At 37.6% G+C, this 24,400-nt stretch overlaps 2 protein-coding genes across 9 annotated transcripts; one reads left to right on the top strand and one right to left on the bottom strand.

The window, feature by feature from the left end:
• The first annotated feature begins 2,847 nt into the window (after positions 1 to 2,847).
• slc37a4a (solute carrier family 37 member 4a) lies at positions 2,848 to 16,478 on the top strand. 7 transcript variants are annotated; one of them, XM_079885435.1, is made up of 10 exons: positions 2,863 to 3,057; positions 5,203 to 5,251; positions 5,336 to 5,494; positions 7,924 to 8,156; positions 10,979 to 11,222; positions 11,608 to 11,766; positions 12,851 to 12,936; positions 13,241 to 13,354; positions 13,549 to 13,687; positions 16,204 to 16,478. In XM_079885435.1, the coding sequence occupies exons 3-10, from the start codon at positions 5,347 to 5,349 to the stop codon at positions 16,368 to 16,370; spliced, it is 1,290 nt and encodes a 429-aa protein (XP_079741561.1). In that variant the 5' UTR covers positions 2,863 to 3,057; positions 5,203 to 5,251; positions 5,336 to 5,346; the 3' UTR covers positions 16,371 to 16,478. The 7 variants fall into 7 exon arrangements, with proteins under 7 accessions (XP_079741560.1, XP_079741561.1, XP_079741559.1 ...); XM_079885434.1 differs by having other exon boundaries at positions 2,848 to 3,057; positions 5,242 to 5,494; XM_079885433.1 differs by having other exon boundaries at positions 2,863 to 3,053; positions 5,242 to 5,494.
• A 68-nt stretch (positions 16,479 to 16,546) lies between these two features.
• On the bottom strand, positions 16,547 to 20,902 carry trappc4 (trafficking protein particle complex subunit 4). 2 transcript variants are annotated; one of them, XM_079885437.1, is made up of 6 exons: positions 20,708 to 20,902; positions 20,431 to 20,605; positions 19,884 to 19,987; positions 18,348 to 18,474; positions 17,411 to 18,238; positions 16,547 to 16,888 (listed from the first exon to the last, which is right to left on the bottom strand). In XM_079885437.1, exons 1-5 carry the CDS (start codon positions 20,880 to 20,882, stop codon positions 18,160 to 18,162), a joined length of 660 nt encoding a protein of 219 aa, XP_079741563.1. In that variant the 5' UTR covers positions 20,883 to 20,902; the 3' UTR covers positions 16,547 to 16,888; positions 17,411 to 18,159. The 2 variants fall into 2 exon arrangements, with proteins under 2 accessions (XP_079741563.1, XP_079741564.1); XM_079885438.1 differs by having other exon boundaries at positions 16,547 to 16,921; positions 17,602 to 18,238.
• Positions 20,903 to 24,400: the final 3,498 nt, after the last annotated feature.

Raw genomic sequence — 24,400 nt, 5'->3', positions numbered from 1 at the left:
GGATTCCAGATTGTCTCTTTAATACATACTAAGCTGCCAACAAGTATAGTAAAACAGTCAAATATTATTAACATTTTAAATAACTTTTTTAAATTTAAATATTTATTATTAAAATGTACTGTATTTCTGTGATGGAAAAGCTGAATTTTCAGCATCATTACTCCAGTCTTCAGTGTCACACTGATTTGGCACTGTAATTGACAAACAAGACACACCTGGGAACAATCAAAGAAGTAATCAACAAGAAAAACTTGTATTTCCGGTTCTGGTGCAAAACCGGAAATAACATAAAAGTCCACATAAAGGGAACACAGGCTGGGATTATGACAAGTCCTCATGTAACATTTCTTATATCAATGTTGTAAACAGTTGTGCTGCTTAATACTTTTTTTTTTTTTTTTTTGATAAATGGAAAGTTCTAAAAGTAACTTTGCAACTACATGTCAACTAACTCTCATTAGAGTAGTAGACTGTTAGTTTAGGGTTAGTAGAATAAGTTGACATGTAGTTGCAAAGTTACTTATAGCATCAAAATAAAAGTGTTAGCAGATATTAAGAGTCTACTAATAGGCCTACTCTAATGAGAGTAAGCTGACATGTAGTTGCTTGTAGTTAGTAGAATTTTTAAAGTGGACCATAAAAATTAAAGGTCCCATTCCATGGATTATTTTTATTATTTTATAATGTTTCCAGGGGTGCCCTTATAATGTTAGTATGTTTTTTAGATCAAAAATTTGTATTATTTAGAAATAAAAGGCATATTTCCTAGCCTGATTTCATTCCCTGGTTTGAACACTCTGTTTGAAGGGGCGTGTCTGCTGTGAGACTTCAGTGTAAACGCCCTCTGCTGTGATTGGCTGACATGCTTGCATATGAAATATCTGGCATTACATGTGGAACTATCTGGAAAACTTTTACTATTACAGCTATTATACGTTTTTACTATTACAGCTATCTGGATTAACGAATCGTGAGAAGTTTTTCAAGTATTCAGATCTATTACCATCACATAAAAGGTTGCAGTGATGATGAGCATTGAGCAGATGACAGTCTGTTGATCGCGTGAATAAAGATCTTATCATTGCAACGCAGTTTCTGCACTCTCACTAATGATTTCACCAATGCAAACATGAGGCATATAAATACAGTAAGAGATTTGTTGTGCAGTGTAACAGCGTCATTGATTTCATAACGAGTTTTGGCAAGTGTCCAGATAAACTCGCGCTGTGTCACCGACAGCAGCTTGGGCGATTGGAAAGGGATTGTTCTTTGATCGCTTTCTGTATATTAATCACAGTTTAAGTAAGATTATTTTCATCCTACTAAGAGAAACGATGAGAAGTTGATCGCTACTTCCATATTAAATCACTACTTACCGCTTGCTGGAATATAGCTGAAATAGTCCCCTTCGTCAGTATGAAACGCTGAGAGAAGCCTGCTTGATATTATCCCAGGTTAGAAAAACAGTCCGTGGTGAAATGGACAGAGCAAACTAACAACTTCGAATTAAACTTTTGCGGTATCCGATATATTATAGATAAACATCAACCACGTCTGTTGACATTTCGCCATCAATACGCCTGTGTTCCTGTGGGCGGAGGTTACGGTTCTAGTGATATCATTAATGAAGGAAGTAGAGGGGTGTAGTCCAATCCAGCCGTTTTTTGTAGTCAACTTCTGTTAAAGGGGGGGTACAATGGTGTTTCATGTATTCAGAGTTGTTTACAGTGTTAAAGAGATGGATTCTCATGCTTAACATGGCCAAAGTTTTTAAAAAATATTTTGGACGAATAACGGAGAATTTCTGTGCCGAAAATCTTACTTCCGGGTTGGTACAAGTTTCGGCTGGGTTTTTTTCGACCGTGGATCTAATGACGTAGACCAGAGTGGAACTCCTTATATGAGCATTTCTCCCGGAAAAGCTCGCCCGCGCACACGTCGACCAGAGGAGAGCGAGACCGCGCACATCAACGCGCTTCAACAGGAAATCATCGGCAGCACTGCATAGTGTCTCCAAAGTGTGTTTTTGGATGTGAGGGAAAGCTTACCAAAGAACCCAGCGTTAGGAACAGTGGATGCAGATTGTTGTGTAGACTGTTTGTTCCCTGCATTTCGACGATGAATGTTTTATAAACAAAGCCCAGATCGACGGATTCTCTCTATGGCTCTGGCTTCGCCCACACGGCCCGCCTCCAGACGCTCGGGTTTTTCCGGAAAGACTCGGTACAGCCTATCTTTCTTTTATAAATATAATAAAACTAAAGACTTTTTGGAGATATGAAGGATGCTATACTACTCTATAGGTACTCAAGATTAACAGGAGATTGAGTGAAAATGAGCATTTCACCCCCCCTTTAAATAAAATATCTCGCTTGGCATTGAACTTTGAGCTTTATAATTTTACAGATATTATTTATACTCTAACAACAACATTACACACTAACTAAAGTTTGAAACATGGGATCACGAAGAACGGGACCTTTAAGTGTTACCAAAATCTTTTGTAACATTATAAATGCCTTTACTGTCACTTTTGATTAATTGAATGCATTCCTGCTGTACTCCATTCGTAGTGTACATATTTTGTTTATAATTTCGCATTATCACTGATTATTTAATGTATCATTTTAAATGACACTATGTAGGCTAGCTTGTAAAAACAATTGCATAATTCTGCAATTGTAATTTCAATATTTGCATTTATCCCTCCTTGCCCAGCAGTATACAGTTTGTGTAAATCCACAATTCATGTAATAAAATCACTGCAGAACATTTGAACAATATGATTTTATTAGCCTTAATTTGAGTTGTTACTCTAACTCGTCCGATAGGTGGAAGCAATGGACTGAATTAGGCTACTAGTTTCACCAGTATTTCAGGAATTTACATTTACAGCATTTAGACGAGATCCACTAATGTCTGACTATAAGAAAAAACATGAACATTTAAGGATCGTGTGTCGGATCGACATGGTTTGGTCGTGGATAAAGGGTTAATGAAAAGTGTTTGCTTGCTGGAACAGACATCCGAAAGGCAACCTCTTGTTCACGGAAGTAGGCATGTTATTATTTTCATGATTATCAGTTATCAGATTTTTTTCCACATTACCCTTCTTGTACTAACCTAACACACAGAAACGACATTGTTGTAACTTGCAGGTTAGGTAATGGATGATTGTTGTACTGTGTGTTGCCACGTTTGCGAGCTGCAGTCTCAAAGCAGCTCACGCGCACTGAGCAGCAGCATTTCGCAACTTTTAACTATTAGTAGGACGAAAAATACCCGTATGTTGTATTACAGTCAGGTCTGCATTATGTTAAACACAAAGCATTTCTGCAAGCAGCAATGTGGCCATACATGTGATATATGCTACATTTGATTGAACATACAGTCCCTATGATTTTACATTGCTTATAACGTTTGGCCGATACGTGGCGCTGTTGCCAAAAAAAAAAAAAAAAAAAAAAAACGATATCGTGTTATAGTTCCAAAAACACAACAACAACAAAAAAACTAGGGTTTCGTTAATTCAAATTTGGTGGACAGGCTATATGAGTGACCAAGGAAAAATTTGTAGGCTATACTATTTTACATTATTATAAATGCGGACAGACAGTGTTAAGCAAAACTAATCAAAACGTACAATTTGGTTATATTTTTGATGGCCTCAGCACATGTTGCTAGGTTATGTGTTGATATGTTAAAATACAGCACTGAATGTCAAAATTCAAAATGTCGGACAGGCAGTTTTGGTGCATTCACATTCCCTGCATCTGAATTCCCTGCATAGTGACATAGTGCTTAGTGAGCCCAGGGAGAGGAGTTGTGAAAGGCAGTGAAGTGTCACAACTGATCCCATATAGGTCACATGACAGTGACAACAGTCACAAATCAAGTTTCAAACCAAATGTAGTTGCTACTGTACAGTATGCAAATTCGGATGCGGCTGAAATATCACAATATAGTGCACGTGCCATTCACCAAGTTGAAATTTTTTAAATGTGTGAACTGATTTTAGTTTCAGCATCTATTTATAATGTAGGGGGCGGGACACTTTAGATTCTAGAGAGCATTTGATTGGACAGAAAATCTAATGAGAGGCTGAAGTGAGTTATGTCATCAAAATCATTGCTCCATCTTGGCAGAAGACTGTAAGTTTTGAATGCTTATATCTTCTAAATGTGAATTTTGTCATTGTTTTGCAGCTCAATAGCTTATAGGTAACAGTAAGGCTAACATATTCATACTAAAAGCCAAAAAACTTCAATTTTAATTTCATGGGGACTTTAACGTGTTACATGCAAAAATGAGTGATGCAAACGCTAGGCCTATGAAGCGAATGGTGTGGCGTAAGCTTTTAAAATGCAGTCAATAATGCAAATTCGCTACATTGACCAATAGAAAGCTACTTCGTTTGAAAGCGACTTCTGTGTGACCTGTGCATCGCTGTACATATACTGCGAAATTTAACCGAAATGTTGCTAATGTGACCACTCCTATTATAGTGGTTTGACCAGGTTTTAGCTAGATTAGCCTGACAAGCTAAAACCTTCCTGATCATCTAAAGAAGAGGCTAAAACCAGTCTGCTAAACCAGCTTTGACCAGGCAACTTCTCAGACTGCAACATAGTTCGGCCCAGATCCGGCCCACATCTGGTACACACACATGTACCAGACGTGGGCCGGATCTGGGCCGACACTATGTTGCTGTCTGGGTTTGGTTGGTTTTTCTCAGCAGGGAAGTGTTTAAAAGGCTGTAAAATCTACTCCGATTCAAAGGAATAAATTTAATTCAGTGAGAAAAACATATTTCTTGACTACACAGTTATAATTAGACAACTTTGTGCTGTTGGTGGTGCACATTTGGTGCTTGACCCCTAAAGAGCATTCACAACCATAGTGCAATCTTACACAACACACGCCGCCGATAGTCAAACCTATAAACTGTCACATACAGACCCCCGCGTCAATCATTAAACTCCTCAGATTAGGGGATCTTCAAAAACACCCTCTTCACAACATGTTTAAGACAACAACAAAGCAGAAATAATAGAATAAATATTGGCTATAGTAGACCTGCTGCAAAGGAAACGTTTTAGTTCAGTAGAGTTCATAACAGTTCATCCCTTGACACAGTTGTTTGCCGGAGAACGCTCCAAAGATCTCTGCCAGGTTGACCATTAACCCTGCCATTGATTACAGCTCTTTCCCCGGACCTCACCAGCTCTTCATGTTCCACAGATCCACACTCGTGAGTTCATAGCCCTCAGATGCTCCTGGTAACTGTGTCGAGCTGAAGAAGACCCTTACGTTTCCTTCCTTATCGTTTTTAAAGTTGTGCCAACCATGGCGAAGAGTGGATATGGCTACTACCGAGCTACTATATTCCTGGCTATGTTTGTGGGCTACACGCTGTATTACTTTAACCGGAAGACATTTTCCTTCGTGATGCCCTCTGTAATGCAGGAGATCCCGCTGGATAAGGATGATCTGGGTGAGCATGTGCAACTAGTAGCTTGTACTTGTACTCTCTGTCATGTGCCCACTCATGTTTATAACATATTACACATGCATTAAATGGAATTGCAGTAAACGAGTATGATAAACAATGGCAGGAAGGCACTAAGGCAGTGATATTCAGTGCCCAAATCATCTTGAAAAAAAAAATTATTATTCAGATTTAGTGGAATATCAACAGAACATAATACACATATTTGAATAAACAGTACACTACCAGTCAGTGATAATGTATTTCCTAATAGAGTAAACATGTTTGAGACTGTCATCTTTTTTTGTTCTAATTAGAACTCATGTCATGAACAGACAAATACTATAAAATGACATTATTAAGCAGATGTTATAGATTGCATAAAAAAATCTCTTGATTGATATGTTAGATAAGTTAATTTTTTTTTTTCAATTTTTAAAGGGATAGTTCACTTTGAAATTAAATTTTGGTATGTTTTAGCTTACCTGAAGGGCATCCAAGATGTAGGTGTCTTTTTTTCCGCAGTAGTTTCAATTTTGATATTTTTAGGTCAAACCGTTCTTGTCTGTCAGTCATTTCATGCAGGTCTATGGTCACTGTCTCAAAGAGCATGCACAGAGTCCAAATGAAAACAATTCCCCATCGTCCAAATTAAATAATTCCCCATCGTAAGTACACACTGATGGCCTAAGACACGAAACGAGCGGTTTGTGTGAGAAAACGAACAGTATTTATATAGTTTTTACCATTTGTACACAGCGACGTCCAAGTGATCTGAGGGCGCGAGCGCTTCCTGCTGTGTGACGTGTACGCAGACTGGTGCATAGATATATATACACTAGATGTCACCTTGGCTATGGCAGTTCATTGGAACGAATGCCGTAGACATCGTTTCGTGTCTTAGGCCATCAATGTGTACTTACGATGGGGAATTGTTTAATTTGGACGATAGGGAATTGTTTTAATTTGAACTTCTCTGTGCATGCTCTTTGAGACAGTGACCATAGACCTGCATTAAATAACTGACAGACAAGAACGGTTTGACCTAAAAATATCAAAATTGAAACTACTGCGGAAAAAAAGACACCTACATCTTGGATGCCCTTGAGGTAAGCTAAAACATACCAAAATTTAATTTCAAAGTAAACTATCCCTTTAATTTTCCTCAACAGTACCTTACCTTTCAAACGTTTTTGTTTGTTTTTTGCTTGTTTTATACTTTTATTCAGCAAGGATGCATTAAATTGATCAAAAGTGACAGTAAGTATTTGAAATAAATTCTGTTCTTATGAAATTTCTATTCATTAAAGAATCCCCCCCCCCCCCAAAAAAAAAAAAAAAACTGTTGATAATAATAAAACAACATTGATAATAATAATAATAAATATTTCTTGAGCAGCAAATTCTGAATCTGACACCGAAGACTGGAGTAATGATCCTGAAAATTCAGCTTTGCATCATAGGAATAAATTACATTTTAAAATATATTACAATAGAAAACAATTATTTTAAATTGTAATAATACTTCACAATATTACTGTTTTTACTGTATAAATGCAGCCTTGGTGAGCAGAAGAGACTTCTTTCAAAAACATGTAAAAATCTTACCAAACCCCAAAAATGTTGTGCTAGTGTTCAGTATGTTTTCTACATATCTCAAATATTAATTTCCACCGTTAATGTGTATGAAATGCAGGTGTGAAAGATTAAACCAACACACTGTGACATTGCTTCCCCTGATGTGACATCTTATTTTGAGAAATTCAACATCTCATATGTCAATGCTGCTTTTTAGTTGTGATCTTTTTTGGTGTTTTATCAACATATCCTGTTTATTCCCACTCATACACATGCAAATTGCATCAAAGAAATCAATTAAATATCAGAAAGTATCAGATAATATATTACAGATTCACATATCTACGTGGCACCCTGTTAAAAAAAAGCTGTTTTATGTCTAACAGTCTAGAATATGCAACTGAAATACATGTTTAGTTAAATTTTTTCTTTCTTTAAATGTCAGTCATGATTATATAAACAGAATATAATAAAAGTAGCAACATTTACACTCAAATTTGGCCTGTTATGCCATATTCCATTATCATTCATTTCATACATATGGGCTGATTGAGCTGAACCACAGTGTTATTTTCTGAACAGCAAATAAATCCTTTTGCTGACAAAATGTTTAACATGTCATGAGATCGACCACATACAACAATATTAAAATGAGTGAGTCCGCATTTGGTGTGTTGCCCCGGATCTACTTTATCAGCACAGTGATTGGATTGCTCTTATCATAAGCCAATGAAGAGTGATAACGCATAAAGAATTTCTCTTTTGTCCAATCTTTGCAAACCCATATGTTTTTGAGTGATTCTGAACTGTAATCACTTTCTTCTGAAGTCTAATCAATGTTTCTTTGTGCACTGCAGGTCTTATCACTAGCAGTCAGTCGCTGGCCTACGCCATTAGCAAGTTCATTAGCGGTGTGCTGTCCGATCAGATGAGCGCACGATGGCTTTTCTCTGTTGGGCTGTTTATGGTTGGCGGCATCAACGTGGTTTTCGCTCAGTCCTCCTCGGTGGTGGTGTTCTCAGGCCTGTGGTTTCTGAATGGACTAGGTCAAGGTCTGGGATGGCCACCATGTGCAAAAGTACTACGCAAGGTATGGGTCCGTTCCTGTAGTCTATGGACGTGCATTGCACATAGAAATACACATTCACAGGTTCTTTATTGGCATCGATGGTTCAATGCAGATCCTTTAACATCCATGGAACCTTTCCTTTGCATAAAAAGTTCTTTATAGAGGAAAAATGTTCTTCAGATTATTAAAATGTTCTTCACACTAAGAAAAAAAATGGTTCTTTTAACTGTTAGATGAAAGGTTCTTTGGAGAACAAAAAAGTTTGGGGCTTAATGCTTTTGAAAGAAGTCTCTTTTTCTCATATATTATAATATGCTTTATTTCTGTGATGGCAAAGCTGAATTTTCAACATCATTCAGTGTCACATGATCATTCAAAAATCATTCTAATATGCTGATTTGCTGCTCAAGAAACATTTCTTATTATTATCATCAATGCTGAAAACATGTTGTACTGCTTCATATTTTTTGAAAGAGTGATAATTTGTTTTTAGACTTCTTTGATGAATGTTCAAAAGAGCAGGATTTATTTGAAATAGAGGTAACTCATTACAATGAGGTTAATTCACAAAACAATTGCAACAACTGTTCACTGTTAGCTCAGGTCCATTAAATAATATTAACAGCTAACTTTTGATTTTAATGTATTAGTAAATGTTGAAATTAACATTTAAGATTGATTTATGCTTTAGAAGTATTTATTATTGTTAGTTCATGTTAACTAATGTTAATGTGGATAGGCTAGTTCACCCAAACACCTGTCTTTTTTTCTTCAGTAAAACAGTAAAGAAGATTTTCAGCTGAAACCGTGGTCCTTGGTGATTCATATAATGCAATGGCTACCGTCACTTTGAGTAAAAAAAAAAACACTTACAGTCAAAACAAAATGAATACCCGTGGCTCCTGGTGATACATTGAGGTCTCATAGAGCGAAACGATCAGTTTGTGCAAGAAACTGAACATTATTTATATAACGGACATAGGCCAGTAAGCTGTGCATGTAAGCCTCAATCCCATGGCCTTAAGAGGCGCACTAGCGAGTGATGCTAGCAGCTGCGGTCTTTAACGTCCTTGTTAGCGCGCCCACCTCTCACGCTGGAGACCCTGGTTCGAATCCCGCTCGGGTTGGGTAGGGTCGGTTATATTTGGTTCCATGACCCGGATGGGAGTGAGGTTTGGGGGGCTGTGTAAGAGCTGTGTGTGTAAACCTCACTCCCCTGGTCTCAAGAGGTGCACTAGTGACTGGTACTAGAGGCTGCGGACTTCTGCGTCCTTGTTAGCACGCTGCCTCCCACTCCGGAGCCCCTGGTTCTGATCCCGCTCTGAGCGGGTCGAGTAGGACCAGAGACATTTATAATGTTGTTACCTGGCTATAATCCACAGCCTCGGCAAACAGTCCTGAGCGTGTTCATGGCAGTCGCATAATGACACCTACATCATGGATGGCCTAAAGTAAATTAACAGCAAATAAAAAAAACTTAACTATCCCTTTAACAAATGGAAACTTATTGTAAAGTATAGGGCTGGACGATTTTGGAAAATAATCTAATTGCGATTTTTTTTTACCAATATTGCGATTGCGATTTAATATGCGATTATTTTTTAAGCTCTTTATCTTTTCTATTATTCAACAAAAACAAGCAATAAATCATTGTAAAATAGGGAAGGGAATCTTTAGGCACCTCATGAGCCGATACATTTTTTTTCTTTAATTGATCTGATTAATAAAACTTTAAATATTTAATTACATAATTATAAGTAGGCCTACTTATAATAATTACACATTAAAAAACTAAATTAATACAATTACATGTTAATAATTTTAACAAATATAGCTTCAAAACTTTTTCTTCAGTGCTTTCAGTAGCCTATTTGTAGGCTGTCTGAACGTTTTCATCTCTTTTGAAATTATAAGATGTGGTTTGTCCTGTCTGTTTAATAACTGACTGTACGTGTCACATTCATTTCGCGTCATAAAAGCATTTTGAGATGCAAGTACATTTAACCACGTAGACAGAGTCGCTCACAGCCGCATGCTCAAACGCTCTGCGCAAAACGCACGTGAGTATTTGAAATTTTTAAAGCAGCTTCTGTCAGTGATTTTCATATTTTTAATATATAAGCCAACTGCATTCCAAGACATATGATGCCTTCGTAGAACATTTGTAAGTAAAATACCGGCGGGCGAGACCGCGCACTACAAAAACATCACGCAGACCGCGCGCGTCTCTCATATCTTGTGCGATGAAGCCCGCGAATGTCCTTGTAATTCGCTTCAACTTTTCCGAACTTTATTAAAGATTATTTCTCGTAAGGTTCAAGTGGTGTCGTGTGTGTGTGTGTGTGTGAGACAGAAGCAAGCAGATACGGTTGTTTATAAAGCACGCGCGTCGTCACGTCTGTGTTTAAAACTAAGCTTAGACATAAATCTGAAATTATCTTAATCAATACAGAATCGTTGGAGATAATCTATAACACAATATCACATAAATTAAACATAAACTGTTATTTCCTGTAGCCAGGTGGTCTATATGTCTCGCGTGCCAAGTTGATGCTTCATCTGCAATACAGACTGGTTTACTCTCGCGTGTCACGTGACCAGACTATAATCGCAGCTTTGCGGTTAAAAAAATCGCATTTCATCATATCGCGATATTATCGCAAATGCAATTAATCGTTCAGCCCTAGTAAAGTATTACCAAAACAGAAATTTTTGTAACTTATTGTCACTTTTGATCAATCTTGCAAGAAGTATTTTAAACTGCAGTGTAGTTTATATAATACCTATATATTTCCGATTCAGTACTACATATACTGTAAAATTGAATTGATTTGTTTCAATAGTGGTTTGAGCCATCTCAGTTTGGGACCTGGTGGGCAGTGCTGTCCTGTAGTATGAATTTGGCTGGGGGTCTGGGGCCCATAATTGCCACACTGATGGCCCAAAGCTACAGCTGGAGGTCCACGCTGTCCATCTCCGGCCTGACCTGTGTGGTCATGTCCTTCTTCTGTCTGCTCATTATCCGAAATGAGCCCAGTGAAGTCGGCCTGCCTAATATTGAAGCTGGTGCAAAGAAAGGCAAAGGAGGTATGAAGACTTCACAATCCTCATGCATGTGCATTTTATATCAGTAGGAAATAGATTACATTAAGGAATTAAAACGAGATGAGAATGCTGCTTCATGTTGTATTAATTCCCCATACTCCGTTGTCTTTGCTATGACTGGTTTTGCTTATATAGGTCATTGCTTTTCTATTACGTTGTGGAAGTCTGCATTAGATCAAAGGTTTCACTCACTAGTTCTTTGAAGAATGAACTATTGGACCAAAACAGAGTACAAAGGGGTGTTTTAATGTGTTAATTCATGTTTTTTTCTGTCGAAGGTCACTTGCGTTGAACCAATGGACTTTTCTGTCTCTCCTCCAATAACAGTTGTAGATTTGATCCATCTGGTCTCTACCTTTGATTTCAGGTTCCAGCAAAAATGAAAGCACCTTCAAAGAGTTCATCTTTTCTCCGTATCTGTGGGTTTTATCGTTGGGCTATCTGGTGGTGTTTGGGGTGAAGACTGCTTACACTGACTGGGGACAACTTTTCCTCATCCAGGACATGGGCCAGTCAGCACTAATGGGTACTGTGTGTGGTCCAAAGTATTTGGTTTTTAGGCTTCAGTGTAGGCTTCAAATGTGACCTGATGAGGGTCTTAAAGGTGTGGAAGCTTGTTTCCTCAATGGAATAAAAAACTAATAAAGGTAATTGCGACTTTTTATCATGCAATTCTGAGTTTATATCGCACAATTGCAAGATGTAAACTCGCAATTCTAAGAAAAAAAGTCTGCATCGCAACTGCAAGAAAAGAATGAACATAATTGTGAGATGAAAAAGTCGCAATTACCTTTTTTTAAATTTTTTATTTTGTGGTAAAAAAACAAAACAAAAAAACAGATTTGCAAGAAGTACACTTTGAATTCCGAGAAAGTCAGAATTGCGAGATGTAAACAGATTTATGAGGGAAAAAAAGTCAGAATTGTGAGATATAAACTCAGAATTATGAGGAAAAAGTCAGAATTACGAGATGTAAACTCAGAATTATGAGGGAAAAAAATTTGAATTGTGAGATATAAACAGATTTTTGAGGAAAAAAGTCAGAATTGCGAGATGTAAAGTCAGAATTATGAGGAAAAAGTTAGAATTACGAGATGTAAACTCAGAATTATGAGGAAAAACATTTGAATTGTGAGATTTAATCAGATTTATGAGGGAAAAAAAGTCAGAATTGCGAGATATAAACTCAGAAATAAGAGGAAAAACGTTTGAATTGCGAGATGTAAACAGATTTATGAGGGAAAAAAAATCAGAATTGCGAGGTATAAACATATTTTTGAGGAAAGAAGTCAGAATTGCGAGATGTAAACAGATTTATAAGGGAAAAAAATAAAAATAGCAAGATATAAACTCACAATTGTGAAAAAAAAGTCTGAATCGTGAGATTAAAAAGTCACAATGACCTTTTACATTTTTTTATTCTGTTGCAGAAACAAGCTTCCATAGATAGGTGCAGCTTGAAGACATTTTCAGTTCTAAAAGTTAAAGTATGTTTTGATAGATACTTTCATAATACAATTTTATTTTTTACTTTAAGAAATAGCCTGCTAATTGTGTGATGAGACTTTTGGGTTATGGACAAAAATGTGTACTGCTGCTGATTTTCACAGGCAGTTCCTTTATGAGTGCCCTGGAGATGGGAGGACTGCTGGGTAGCTTAGCCGCAGGATTCCTGTCAGACAGGGCCGTTTCAAAGGTGAATTTATACTACCAATATCTATTTAAATGAAATCCAAATACCATGCATGACAAACAATGAGCCATAAAGTACGACCACAATATATATATTTTTTCCCATGATTGTTTTATGAATAGAGAGTTCAAAAGAACAGCATTTATTTGAAAATAAATCTTTTGTAACATTGTATTTACTGTCACTATTGATCAATTTAATGTGTCCTTGCTGAATAAAAGTCCTAATTTCTTACTGACCTCAAACTTTTGAACAGTAGTGTATGTAAAGTGGAGAGTGGAGATTTTTCTCTCTCTTGTATTTGCAGCATGGATTGCGTCTGTATGGAAACCCTCGCCATGGGCTCTTGCTCTCCATGATGGCTGGGATGTGTGTCTCCATGTACCTCTTCCGCACTACTGTCACAGCACACAGCTCAAACGTAAGTTCAGTATCTTTACACAAATCTGACAGATAATATTGATGACTCATCCTGTACTACACATATTTTTGTCCAATCAAATGCCTCTAGTAGAGAATGTCCCTCCCCCTAGTACCACCTTCCAATGACTAGCAATTAGCAAATTATGTTGTGACAACAAACTGGTACTGGTTTCATTATAATTTTACACACAGGTCTGGATCCTTTTGTTGGGTGCTGCTTTTGGCTTTTCCTCCTATGGACCGATTGCCTTGTTTGGAGTTCTTGCGAATGAAAGCGCTCCATCGAACTACTGTGGAACCTCTCATGCCATTGTTGCCCTGATGGCAAACGGTGACCATTTTCTCCATTTTATTTCATAGTCCTCTGTCCTCACTGATGCTTTTGCTGCTAAATGTATTCTACAAGTATGTCTTTATCTGTCAGCTACTTGTAGAATACAATAACCAGTAATAACATCAGTGTTAGGACTTTTATTCTGTGTTTTCTAGAGTATGTATTCTATTAGCATTAGGATTGGGTATCGTTTGAATTCTAACAATTCCGATTCTGCTTAATGATTACGATTCCTAATTTCGATTCCAAACAACAACAACAACAACAACAACAACAACAACAAAAAAACAACATTTCAGTGTAGCTGCTGTATAATGCCTGGCTCACACTACAGGAGTTTTAGGCCGATTTATGCCCGATTTACCCCTCCCGAGAATCTGAGAAAAAATCTTGTCGAGGACCTTGATCGGTTCCGATGTTCGGCGCAGATTATCTGGTAATGTGAGGCGTTCACAGATCGAATCTTGCACCTCCCGATCTGCTCTCACACAAATCGGGCTCGCCCCGATCATATTAAACATGTTTGATATTTTAAATCGGGATGAGCAAGACTGTGATTACGTCAGTGCTGTCAAAATAGCCAAGAAACAAGTAGGGCTTTTGTGGTGAAGGAATTTCCCTTGAGGTAATTTTGAGTGACTTTTATTAATTTTATATTATCATCATAGTTGCTAATTTTGTGTTGCATTAATGTTGCATTCTTTATCATTAAAACATTAAAAATATAAAGGATCCATTTGCGATCCATTCCATTCTGAAGAAACAAACAACGCAGTTTACATGCTTCGTCGTTGTTGCATTATTCATTAAGATAATAATTAATAAATGCACGCACAATTATCCGTGAACTTGATAAATGTTGATAAATGTTTTACTATGAACAAACAAATGCATTTCAACTTATGTGTGCAAAATTCAGAATTAAATTAATGTGCAGCAATTTGTACAAATAGAGAGTCTGTAGACCTACTATACGTGTTGTAGCCATTAAATAAGCGTATTTAGTTTCATATTTGTTGAAATATTATAATGTTTTTTTTGTCATCTATGTTGATTATGAAAAGTGAACAGCACGAGGAAGATAGGATGCGCAATGTATCGGGAGACATAGAGTGGGTCAGACATGATTTTGACCACTTCATTAAGTTTTGTTTTGTAGAAAGCTTTTCTTTAAAGTGAATTTCGTTTTGTATAAATTGTTTCTTAATTTATATAATTTTTTAAATCAACCAATTGCCTGGATTTAATAAATAAGAAGCAAATGCGCTGGCGCGGTCACTTGCATTGCACGTGAACTGGAGCGCATCTCATCATAAATTAACCGAAACTCAGTGTGCCTCACAGATATGAGAAATACATCTAAAGAAAGCTTGAAATGTCTTTAAACGAAACAATTCAAACGTGCACGGGCTCGGGTAGGGTCGGGCTTGATTTTTTGGGCCCGATCTAAGCTCTACCTCAAAGTACCGGTAGGTTCAAAGTCTCTGTGCGTGTGTATGTGTGTGTCTCATGGCAATCCCATGTTGACTGCTTTAAAATGCAATGTTTGAGAGATGCTTGGTGTTAAATCTAATATGTTGTATAGTCAAGTGTTTTATGGATATTCATAACATTGCTTCTATGTAATGTGGTGTAGGCTATATGCTACCTGGTCATATTGCTGTTGTTGGTTATGTTTAACGTGATGATTACGTGCTGCGCGAATAGAGTATACGATTATTATAAATATATGTACTGTAGGCTAATAATTGTGCCCTCCCATGCATTTCATATACGACTGAAGTCTGGCGACGGCACTGTATGAAGGACAGATATTGTGTTTCCGCTTTTCCGCTTCAGATCTGCTGCGTGAGATCACGTGATTTTCAAATCTTGTAGTGTGAGCATGTTTAAGATTTGAGGGAAGAAAATCTGCAAAGATTCTCCTTAAGTGTGTGTTGCAACCAGATTTCAAAATCGGTTAGGATTTTAAAACTCCTGTAGTGTGAGCCAGGCTTAAGGAACTTTTGCCTATGGTTTAAAATTACCATAGCAAAAACAACTCGCCTAACAAATATAAATGTCAAGCATTATTAAAGACAAGTAAACAAATAAACAAATCAGCAATCGCACAATTTTAGGCTGCTGTCACTTTAAGAGCTGCACGAATCCAATATACTGTTACACATGCGTTTTTTCCCCCAGTTGTTTACGTAGACTTAAGACGCTGTGTTTATGAGGATATTTTGACTTGACTTTGTGTGTATTTGTCCGTTCAAGTGCAAAAAACCCCGGAAGAGTCAGTATAAGAGGCGGCTTTCTGTGAGCACGCTTTGAATGTGTGCAGCACAGAAAACAGTGCGCGGGTCTTCTTGCGCTTGAATGGTTAAAAGTCATGTTAAAGGAATCGATAAGATGAATCGAAATTATCCGATTCCCAACCCAAATTAGCGTTCCAGAAGTGGTTACATTTACATAGCCAGTTGCCTATTTCAAAGAATACTAATGTGCTTTTGTGTTTGTTTTGCCCACAGTTGGCGGTTTCCTGTCAGGGTTGCCTTTTGGCACCATTGCTAAACACTATGGCTGGAACACAGCATTCTGGGTAGCAGAAGTAGCCTGTGCCGTCACCACAGTTGGATACTTCCTGCTCCGAAATATACGCACAAAGATGGGAAGCATACCCAAGAAGGATGACTAAACATTAGAGTATTTAAATGTCTTTTCGCTTGTTTTTAAGATACGGTATAAAGGACACAATGCAAAATTGCTGAAAATGTCTAGGATTTAACTTTTGTGTTTATGAAAAATGGATGAATTCAATGTGGATATCTATTCACATTATATTTTTACCAATGTACAAAATAGGATACCATGTTGTGTCACTTTCAGAAGCACATTGTTATTTATTCTGTTCATTTTAAAAACGGATAACAGTATTTTACATTGTTCATTTTACTTGCATTCCAGAACTCAATAATGAATTGTTTAATAAGGCATGTTTAAGCTTTGGTTTTAAATGACTGCCATTAAATCAGTTAGAATAACATTTATTTCTTGTACTTTTCATCCGTTTCAGAGCTTTAAAGGGTTAGTCCACCCAAAAATGAAAATTCTGTAAGTAATTACTCACCCTCATGTTGTTCCAACCGCGTAAGACCTTCGTTCATCTTCAGAACACAATTTAAGATATTTTTGATTCAATCTGAGAGCTGATCACTCCTCCATAGGTTTCTATGTGATTGAAACTTGCTGGCCCAGAAAAGTTATTAAAGAGATCGTTAATATAGTCCAAGTGACTACAGTGGCTCAATCTTAAGTTTATAAAGCGACGAGAATACTTTTTGTGCGCAAAAACAAACAGAAATAACGACTTTATTCCAATATTCATTTCCTTCTCTCTGGGCCTCGTAGTGTTTTTGCGCTGCGCGTGTGTTACACGTCATCACGCATCACACACATGACCAGCGTCGGCCAATAGTGAGCCTACGCGATGACGTGCAACACAGACGCGCTACGCTTTGAACACGTGAACCAACTAGAGGCCCAGAGAGAAGGAAATGAATAGTGGAATAAAGTCGTTATTTTTGTTTGTTTTTGCGCACAAAAAGTATTCTCGTCGCTTTATAAACTTAAGATTGAGCCACTGTAGTCACTTGGACTATATTAACGATCTCTTTAATAACTTTTCTGGGCCAGCAAGTTTCGGTCACATAGAAACCTATGGAGGAGTGATCCAGCTCTCAGATTTCATCAAAAATATCTTAATTTATGTTCCGAAGATGAACGAAGGTCTTACGCGGTTGGAACAACATGAGGGTGAGTAATTACTGACAGAATTTTCATTTTTGGGTGAACGGATAATCCCTTTAACTGGTCCTACCTCTGTATCTGTTGTATTACAAAATCATGTAATGTGTATGATGAAATACGTGACCTAACCATAAGTTATATCATGTGACTTGTTTAATGCACAATGAAAGCACAATGAAATGAGTTTATATAAATAAAAATTTTACATATACATGATATTATTGTTTGACCTTCTTTTAAACTTTTGGACTGAAAGGATCCAAGATACAGTAGACTTTTTTAGATTCTGTTGACAGAACGCAAATTACAAGTAAATTTAATTTCATTTGGATAGACACCAATAAACATATTTCGAAGAAAAGTATTGAGCATGTTGAGCTCCTCCATCTTGTTTAGAAGTTCTGCGCAAGATCACATTCCAAACTTAAACTGTAAACATGTACATTATTTACAAAAGTTATCTCTCACTGTAAATGTGGGACTTAATTTCAAAAAAGAGCATAAAAGAGCCGGTTACAGTGGTCTTAAACTGAGTTAAATCATTTAAGCTTGAGAAAAAAGCCTGGAAAGGATGGAAATCCTTATGCCAGCAACCCAATCATTTCTCTGGACAGGTTTGACTGCAGAACTTCTGGAGATCCTGTCAGGAGGATGAACACGCTCAATGCAAGTCCAGTTCAGGATCCGGGTCCAAATGTCCCAGCTTTCTCTGCTATTTCCAGAGCCATCTTTAGGTTTTGGTCAAAAAGCTCACATCTGAAAGAAATCATGCATTTTTTTTTTGTTATACACAACCTTGTTGCATCAAATTGAACTGCATGCAAAGCTCATAAAATCTATAATGTTTGTAATAATAAAAAAACACCTGATAGGCATCTCTAAAGAGTAGAAAGGATTCTTCAGCGCAAAGTCTGAGTAGATTTCATAAATCTTTCTTAGGAGGGCATCGATGCCAGACTGCCGAGGGTCTGCCAATACAATGAACTTTATACCTGCAAAAATACAAACAAAAAAGTTCTGTCAGTATCACTGGTTTTGTTTGGCACCAAATTAACACATCATTCTATGACTTAAAGGTGCAGGAAGTGATTTCTGAGAAACGCTGTTTAAAGTGGATTGGACTGAGTAGCACAACACACTTGCAGCCAATCAGCAGGCGTGATGGGGACGAGAGAGTGAGCCAATCAGCAGTAGGGGGCGTGTCCACTCATGATGGGGAGGAGAGAGAGTGAGCCAATCAGCAGTAGGGGGCGTGTCCACTCATGATGGGGGAGGAGAGAGTGAACCAATCAGCAGTAGGGGGCGTGTCCACTCATGATGGGGAGGAGATAGAGTGAGCCAATCAGCAGTAGGGGGCGTGTACACTCATGATGGGGGAGAAGAGAGAGTGAGCCAATCAGCAGTAGGGGGCGTGTCCACTCATGATGGGGAGGAGAGAGAGTGAGCCAATCAGCAGTAGGGGGCGTGTCCACTCATGATGGGGAGGAGAGAGAGTGAGCCAATCAGCAGCAGGGGGCGTGTCCACTCATGATGGGGGAGGAGAGAGAGTGAGTTAATCAGCAGTAGGGGGCGTGTCCACTCATGATGGGGGAGGAGAGAGAGTGAGCCAATCAGCAGCAGGGGGCGTGTCCACTCATGATGGGGGAGGAGAGAGAGTTAATCAGCAGTAGGGGGCGTGTCCACTCATGATGGGGGAGGAGAGAGAGTGAGCCAATCAGCAGCAGGGGGCGTGTCCACTCATGATGGGGGAGGAGAGAGAGTGAGTTAATCAGCAGTAGGGGGCGTGTCCACTCATGATGGGGGAGGAGAGAGAGGGAAGATTTAAAGAAAGCCTGTTATAAGAGAGATGGCTGAGAGACATTACAAAAGAGAAAAGGTCAGAGGAATATCACTGGAAAAAGAAGAGTTATGATCAGACAAGAGCTTGTTAATATTAGAAAAACTTTCCAGCGCTGGAGAGACTGAAGTGGGAAGGCCTGAAAACGGACACTGAGGTTGTGTTGTTTCTTCTCCATACGTGAGTAACATTGGTTTTATGGTTACACAGAAACAAGATATGCTGTTGTTGTAATGTTAGCTGTAGTAACAGGACAGTTTTGAGGGTTATTTGTCTGGAGCTGCTGACGACTAACAACCAACTCTAGCTTGTACCCTTGTGTGCTGTATGTTCAGTTGTTTGTCCTTATCATTCGTTCATCATTTTCACGAAGCATTATTTTGCTTCAGCTATGATAAAGAGACACCCACTCTTGCATTGTGTGTTCTTGAATTTTGGGGGCGGAGCAATGAAGGGAGGGGTGTGTTTGTTTGGGTTGATTTAAAATATCAACAGTGTTTCTCAGAAATCGCTTACAGCACCTTTCATATCATTTTGTCATTTCAACAAGAGAGAAAAATAGACCTGTGAGTGTTTGAAAGCAGTGCAGTTTAAACATATCCGTCTCCAGCATTTCAATACCAGAGCTGCCAACTTCAGGCGACAACTGTGATCCAATGGCAAACAGCCTTAGAAAAGACAGGAAAAGACACATTAATAAAAACAAGTCAGTTTCAAAATACATAACAGCATTTTGATGAAAAATGTATGGTTGCTATGCTTCTGATTATGTTTTATCTATATGTCGCACTACTGTTCACAAATTTAAAGTCAATAAGTTTCTTTTAAAAAATCACAATGTTGCAAAGGACTTCTAAATGCTGTTCTGTGGAACTTTAAAATCATTAATAATGTATGAGTTTCCACAAAAATATTAAGCAGCACAACTCTTTTCAACATTGATAAAAATAATAAATATTTCTGATATTATGCGAATGACTTTTGTGTTTCAATGAAGAAAGTAAGTCATTCAGGTTTGAAACAACATTACAATAAAGTAGTGAAATATCTATATAAGGAAATATATATCTATATACTCTATTTCTATAGAAAGAAACATCTATATACTCACGAGTGAAACATTGAGGCCAGCATGAGTTTCTCATTGGACGAGAGTCTCTGTCGGCCAAATTTGATGGACACCGGATAGTTAGCAGGATCTTTCAGATATTCCTGTATCTCCTTCCCTTCAGCCGTGTACTTGCCATTCACATCCACTCCGTTAATGGAAAGAAGCGCGTGACCGACTGCACAAAAGAAAACAATTAATATAATTCACAAGAACAGAAGGTTACCTGACCTACAAATGTGTATTAATACGGGTGGTTTGCAGACACATAAACACGCACCTCTGATCCCGTCCCGCTGTCCGAATGACACAACTACCTTCTCATCATGAATCTTTAAAACTAAATCAAGAGGAAAGCTGAACGTTTTTTCGACTTCAGTTCGAGGTACATAATTATCGTATTGGTAGATGAGTCCACCAGCCTTATTGACAACATATACACTGAAGATCGCCATTTTCTTCCTGTCAAAGGGGCAGTCATGTGACTTTGTGGCGTGGGGAAATAAAGTAGAAACATTTAAAAAATAGTAAACAGGCAGACAATGCAAGACCGCATGCACAAATTATATTTTAAATATAACAATAGTATTATAATACAGTATTTTTTTGTAAAGGGTTGAATTAATGTGTTTATAGTTTGATTTTGGAAACTACATTTCCCATAAAACCCTGCCCACCGAACGCACTGATTGGCCAAGGCTTATATTTTATTTCCAGTATATTTCCTGCAATGATTATCTTATTTTAACGTATTTAATTTATCATTCGATTCCAGTATCATTCTTATTACGGTGTAAATTATTATCCAAACCGCTATTGAAGAAGATTAAGGGGAAAGCGCTGTCACATGGTACATGTTACTTTCCTCCGCGCTTTCAGGATGGACTAATCACGGTTGTTTCTAATGGGTCATAATAAAGATTTAATTTAAAATATATATTTTGTGCCCATTCAAATTTTAATTCAGTTGCCAATCTTTAATTCATTATTTTTTAACGTTTTAATGTTCACATGTTAAAGACTTAACACAATACATGCAGTTTGAATAGAGATGCCTGTTTCTGAGCTCCCACGCGCCCTCTGGAGGCAATGTAAACTTTCGTGGGAAATGGCGACGAACTATCAGAACATTCCTAACAGATAACTTAACTATCTAAGTGAAATATTTAAATAATCCCAGTTATGAATAGTTATATAATGCTTAGCTATAGTAATGCTACCTTCTTATTTAATCTTTTGAACATTCTTGCATCATTGTAAGTTCAGTAGGCAATAAAGATTTTGAATGGTCTTGTTTTTAAAGCAAAAGACCAAGGTCTACTCGAAGAAAGACAACAAGACACTCATCCGATGACCTCCTGTTCTTCATGCCCTGAATCGTGTTCTCTGAGCAGAGATAAAAGAGCAAATTAAGAAACAAACTTAACGAACAGGTACTTTTCAGGTAGGCCTACTGCAAATACAAACCCAGAAGAACCTGTGAAAATCACATTTTACATTAGTTAACTTATTACTTTTCATTTAAAATAATAATAATATATATATTTTTTAAACTTTTAACAAGATTATTATTAAAATGCTTTATAATCAGACTATTGCCATTAAAGGCACGGTATGTGATTTTGTTTTCATGTTGCTGTCTGGTTGAAAATCTGTAGCCTAGAAGGCGTAGGATCATAAAATGTTCATCCAATCATTGCATTCGGTCTGAATGTCCTACCTGCCTGTCAACATATGTTTTTCCATACCTCTGCGCACCTGCTCGAGCAGACGTCACACGTCATAAGCGCGTTTCATGATATACAGAGTTAGACAGACGTCAGTCACCGAGCACCGCAACTGAAACAGCAGCCACCTTTTACAGTTCCTCCTGAACCAAAACAACAAGTTTATGCTGTGTTCATGCCATAACTACTGTAATTTGTAAGAGACAGAAACCCGGGACGTTATACTCGGAGCAGTTCGTGACTCAGATTTATGCGTTTCAATGGCCAACACTATCAATGGCGAAATGAATCTGCAGGTGATACAGGTCAGTGCTCTTTAAGTTGTTTATGCTCATTATTATTGTAATGTTATGTGCTTTGAGATATGAGGTTGTTTAACGCAGTCTCTTGTGATGCTTGTTTTGGAGACGCTCTGAAGGGAGGGTGGGATCTTATGCTTTCAAAGCTAGCTCGCTATTGCTAGCCTCTCTGAAAATTGCCTTCCCTGCATTTAATGACCCATATCAGGTTAGGTACTACACTTAGGGTAAATTCAGGTCGATTGTGACACTTTTTGCCATTGAGAGGATAGTAAAAAGTGTCCTAAATAACCTGAATTCATCCTATTTTATAGAATACAATTTGGTTTAAGGTCTAATTATGTTACAATTTGCACATTTTATGCACAGTGAAGCTTGCAATATGAGGATATAAGCTGTTGTCAATGTCTTATTAAACATAAACATTTGTTTTCACACTTTAAAATGTCAGGGCTGTGCTCTTGGTATACTTTCAAGTCAAAAAGGGTTTAGCTTGAGCTTTAGATGTTCAGGTGTGGAATTATGTGGATACTAATTTTTTTCTGTGTTATATTTTCATTTGCTCTATGCTAATTTTCTACTTGTTTACACATTTACGAGAAACAGTCTTTTCCCTTTAGTCTATACAGATATTTTCCTTCTACAGAGCATTTCCAACACTGGGCTTAGTCAGGTCTTTATTATACATTCTGTTTGTTACAGACAGCTTTGAATGGTAAATAAAAGCGAGATGAAACCCGTCATTGTCTTTGCTGGCTGAGGGAAGTCAGGGGTCAGCTATTGATGGATGTGGTCAGCTATTTGCCTTCTTCTGCCTCCACCCTGAATACAGAAAGAGCCACAGGATGTGCACGATCCAGCGTAAGCTTTGACAGCGCTACAGTTTCTCATTCTGCCCATCAGCGTCCTTTTAAGATGCTTTTATTTTATCCATTCAGGATGCTTAATACTTTTATTCTGCGTAGATGCATTAAATTGATCAGAATTGACAATTAAAAAAAACTTTTAGAATGTAACAAAAGTTTTTTATTTCAAATAAATGCTGTTCTTTTTTATATTCATTGTCCTGAAAAAAGTAGCATTTTCCCAAAATGTTTGGTTTCCACAAAAGTGCAGCAGTACAACCGTTTCAACATTGATAATAATAATAATAAATATTTTTGAGCAGCAAATCAGCATTTAGATTGATTAAGAATGATATTAGTGAGCATTCTTTCAAAATATTTAGTTTTTTTTTTTTTTTTTTTTTTTGAAAATGCAATTTCACTCTCTGCCAGTAGGTGGAGCTTATGGAATAGCAGAAATATAGCAGTAACCCTGGTAACTCTTGTAGGCCTATAGCTGCACTTTTTAGAAATGCGATGATTTTGCATGTATGATATAAACAGTACCATAAGCATTGCAATAATTCATCGACAGTAGATCAAAGCAATCACTTGGCATAAATCTGCGGTGTTCACTGATTGTGCTCTGATACCGCGAGCCTGTAGAACGTGCAACAGCCTCGCGTTTTTACTTGCCGCTCACAATTAAATCTTCGCCGTTTGGGGTTTAATAATCACATTAATGGCCCACTAAAGTGCCTTGAAATGTGCAACGTTATTCAATGTGTTGACGTAATTTCCTCTGAAACAGGAAGACAGGGTGGGACATATCGCAGCACTCCTTCCCTTTTTTTAAATAGCCAATGGCGTTTAGTTTATATCAAAGCTCGGAAAGCTGCAGTTTCCTCCTAATCACTTTCTGTTTCTCCTCCTAATATCCTCCATATTGCTTTAAAATGTAACATTCTGTGCAGAATTCAAATGAGTCCGATCTCTGTTCTGCTCTGTGCTATCGTGTTTGTGGACCGGAGCAGACTGTGTGTGCGCAGCGGCGGTTCATGAAACCAGACTTCATTCTCCCCAGTGGAAAGCATATTTTACATGAATCGTTCCCTATCCCCTA

This window comes from Squalius cephalus (assembly GCF_949319135.1).
Source record: "Squalius cephalus genome assembly, chromosome: 11".
Classification (NCBI taxonomy): domain Eukaryota; kingdom Metazoa; phylum Chordata; class Actinopteri; order Cypriniformes; family Leuciscidae; genus Squalius; species Squalius cephalus.
The sequence above is the reverse complement of the archived record's forward strand: the minus strand, read 5'-3'. Positions and strand labels throughout refer to the sequence as shown.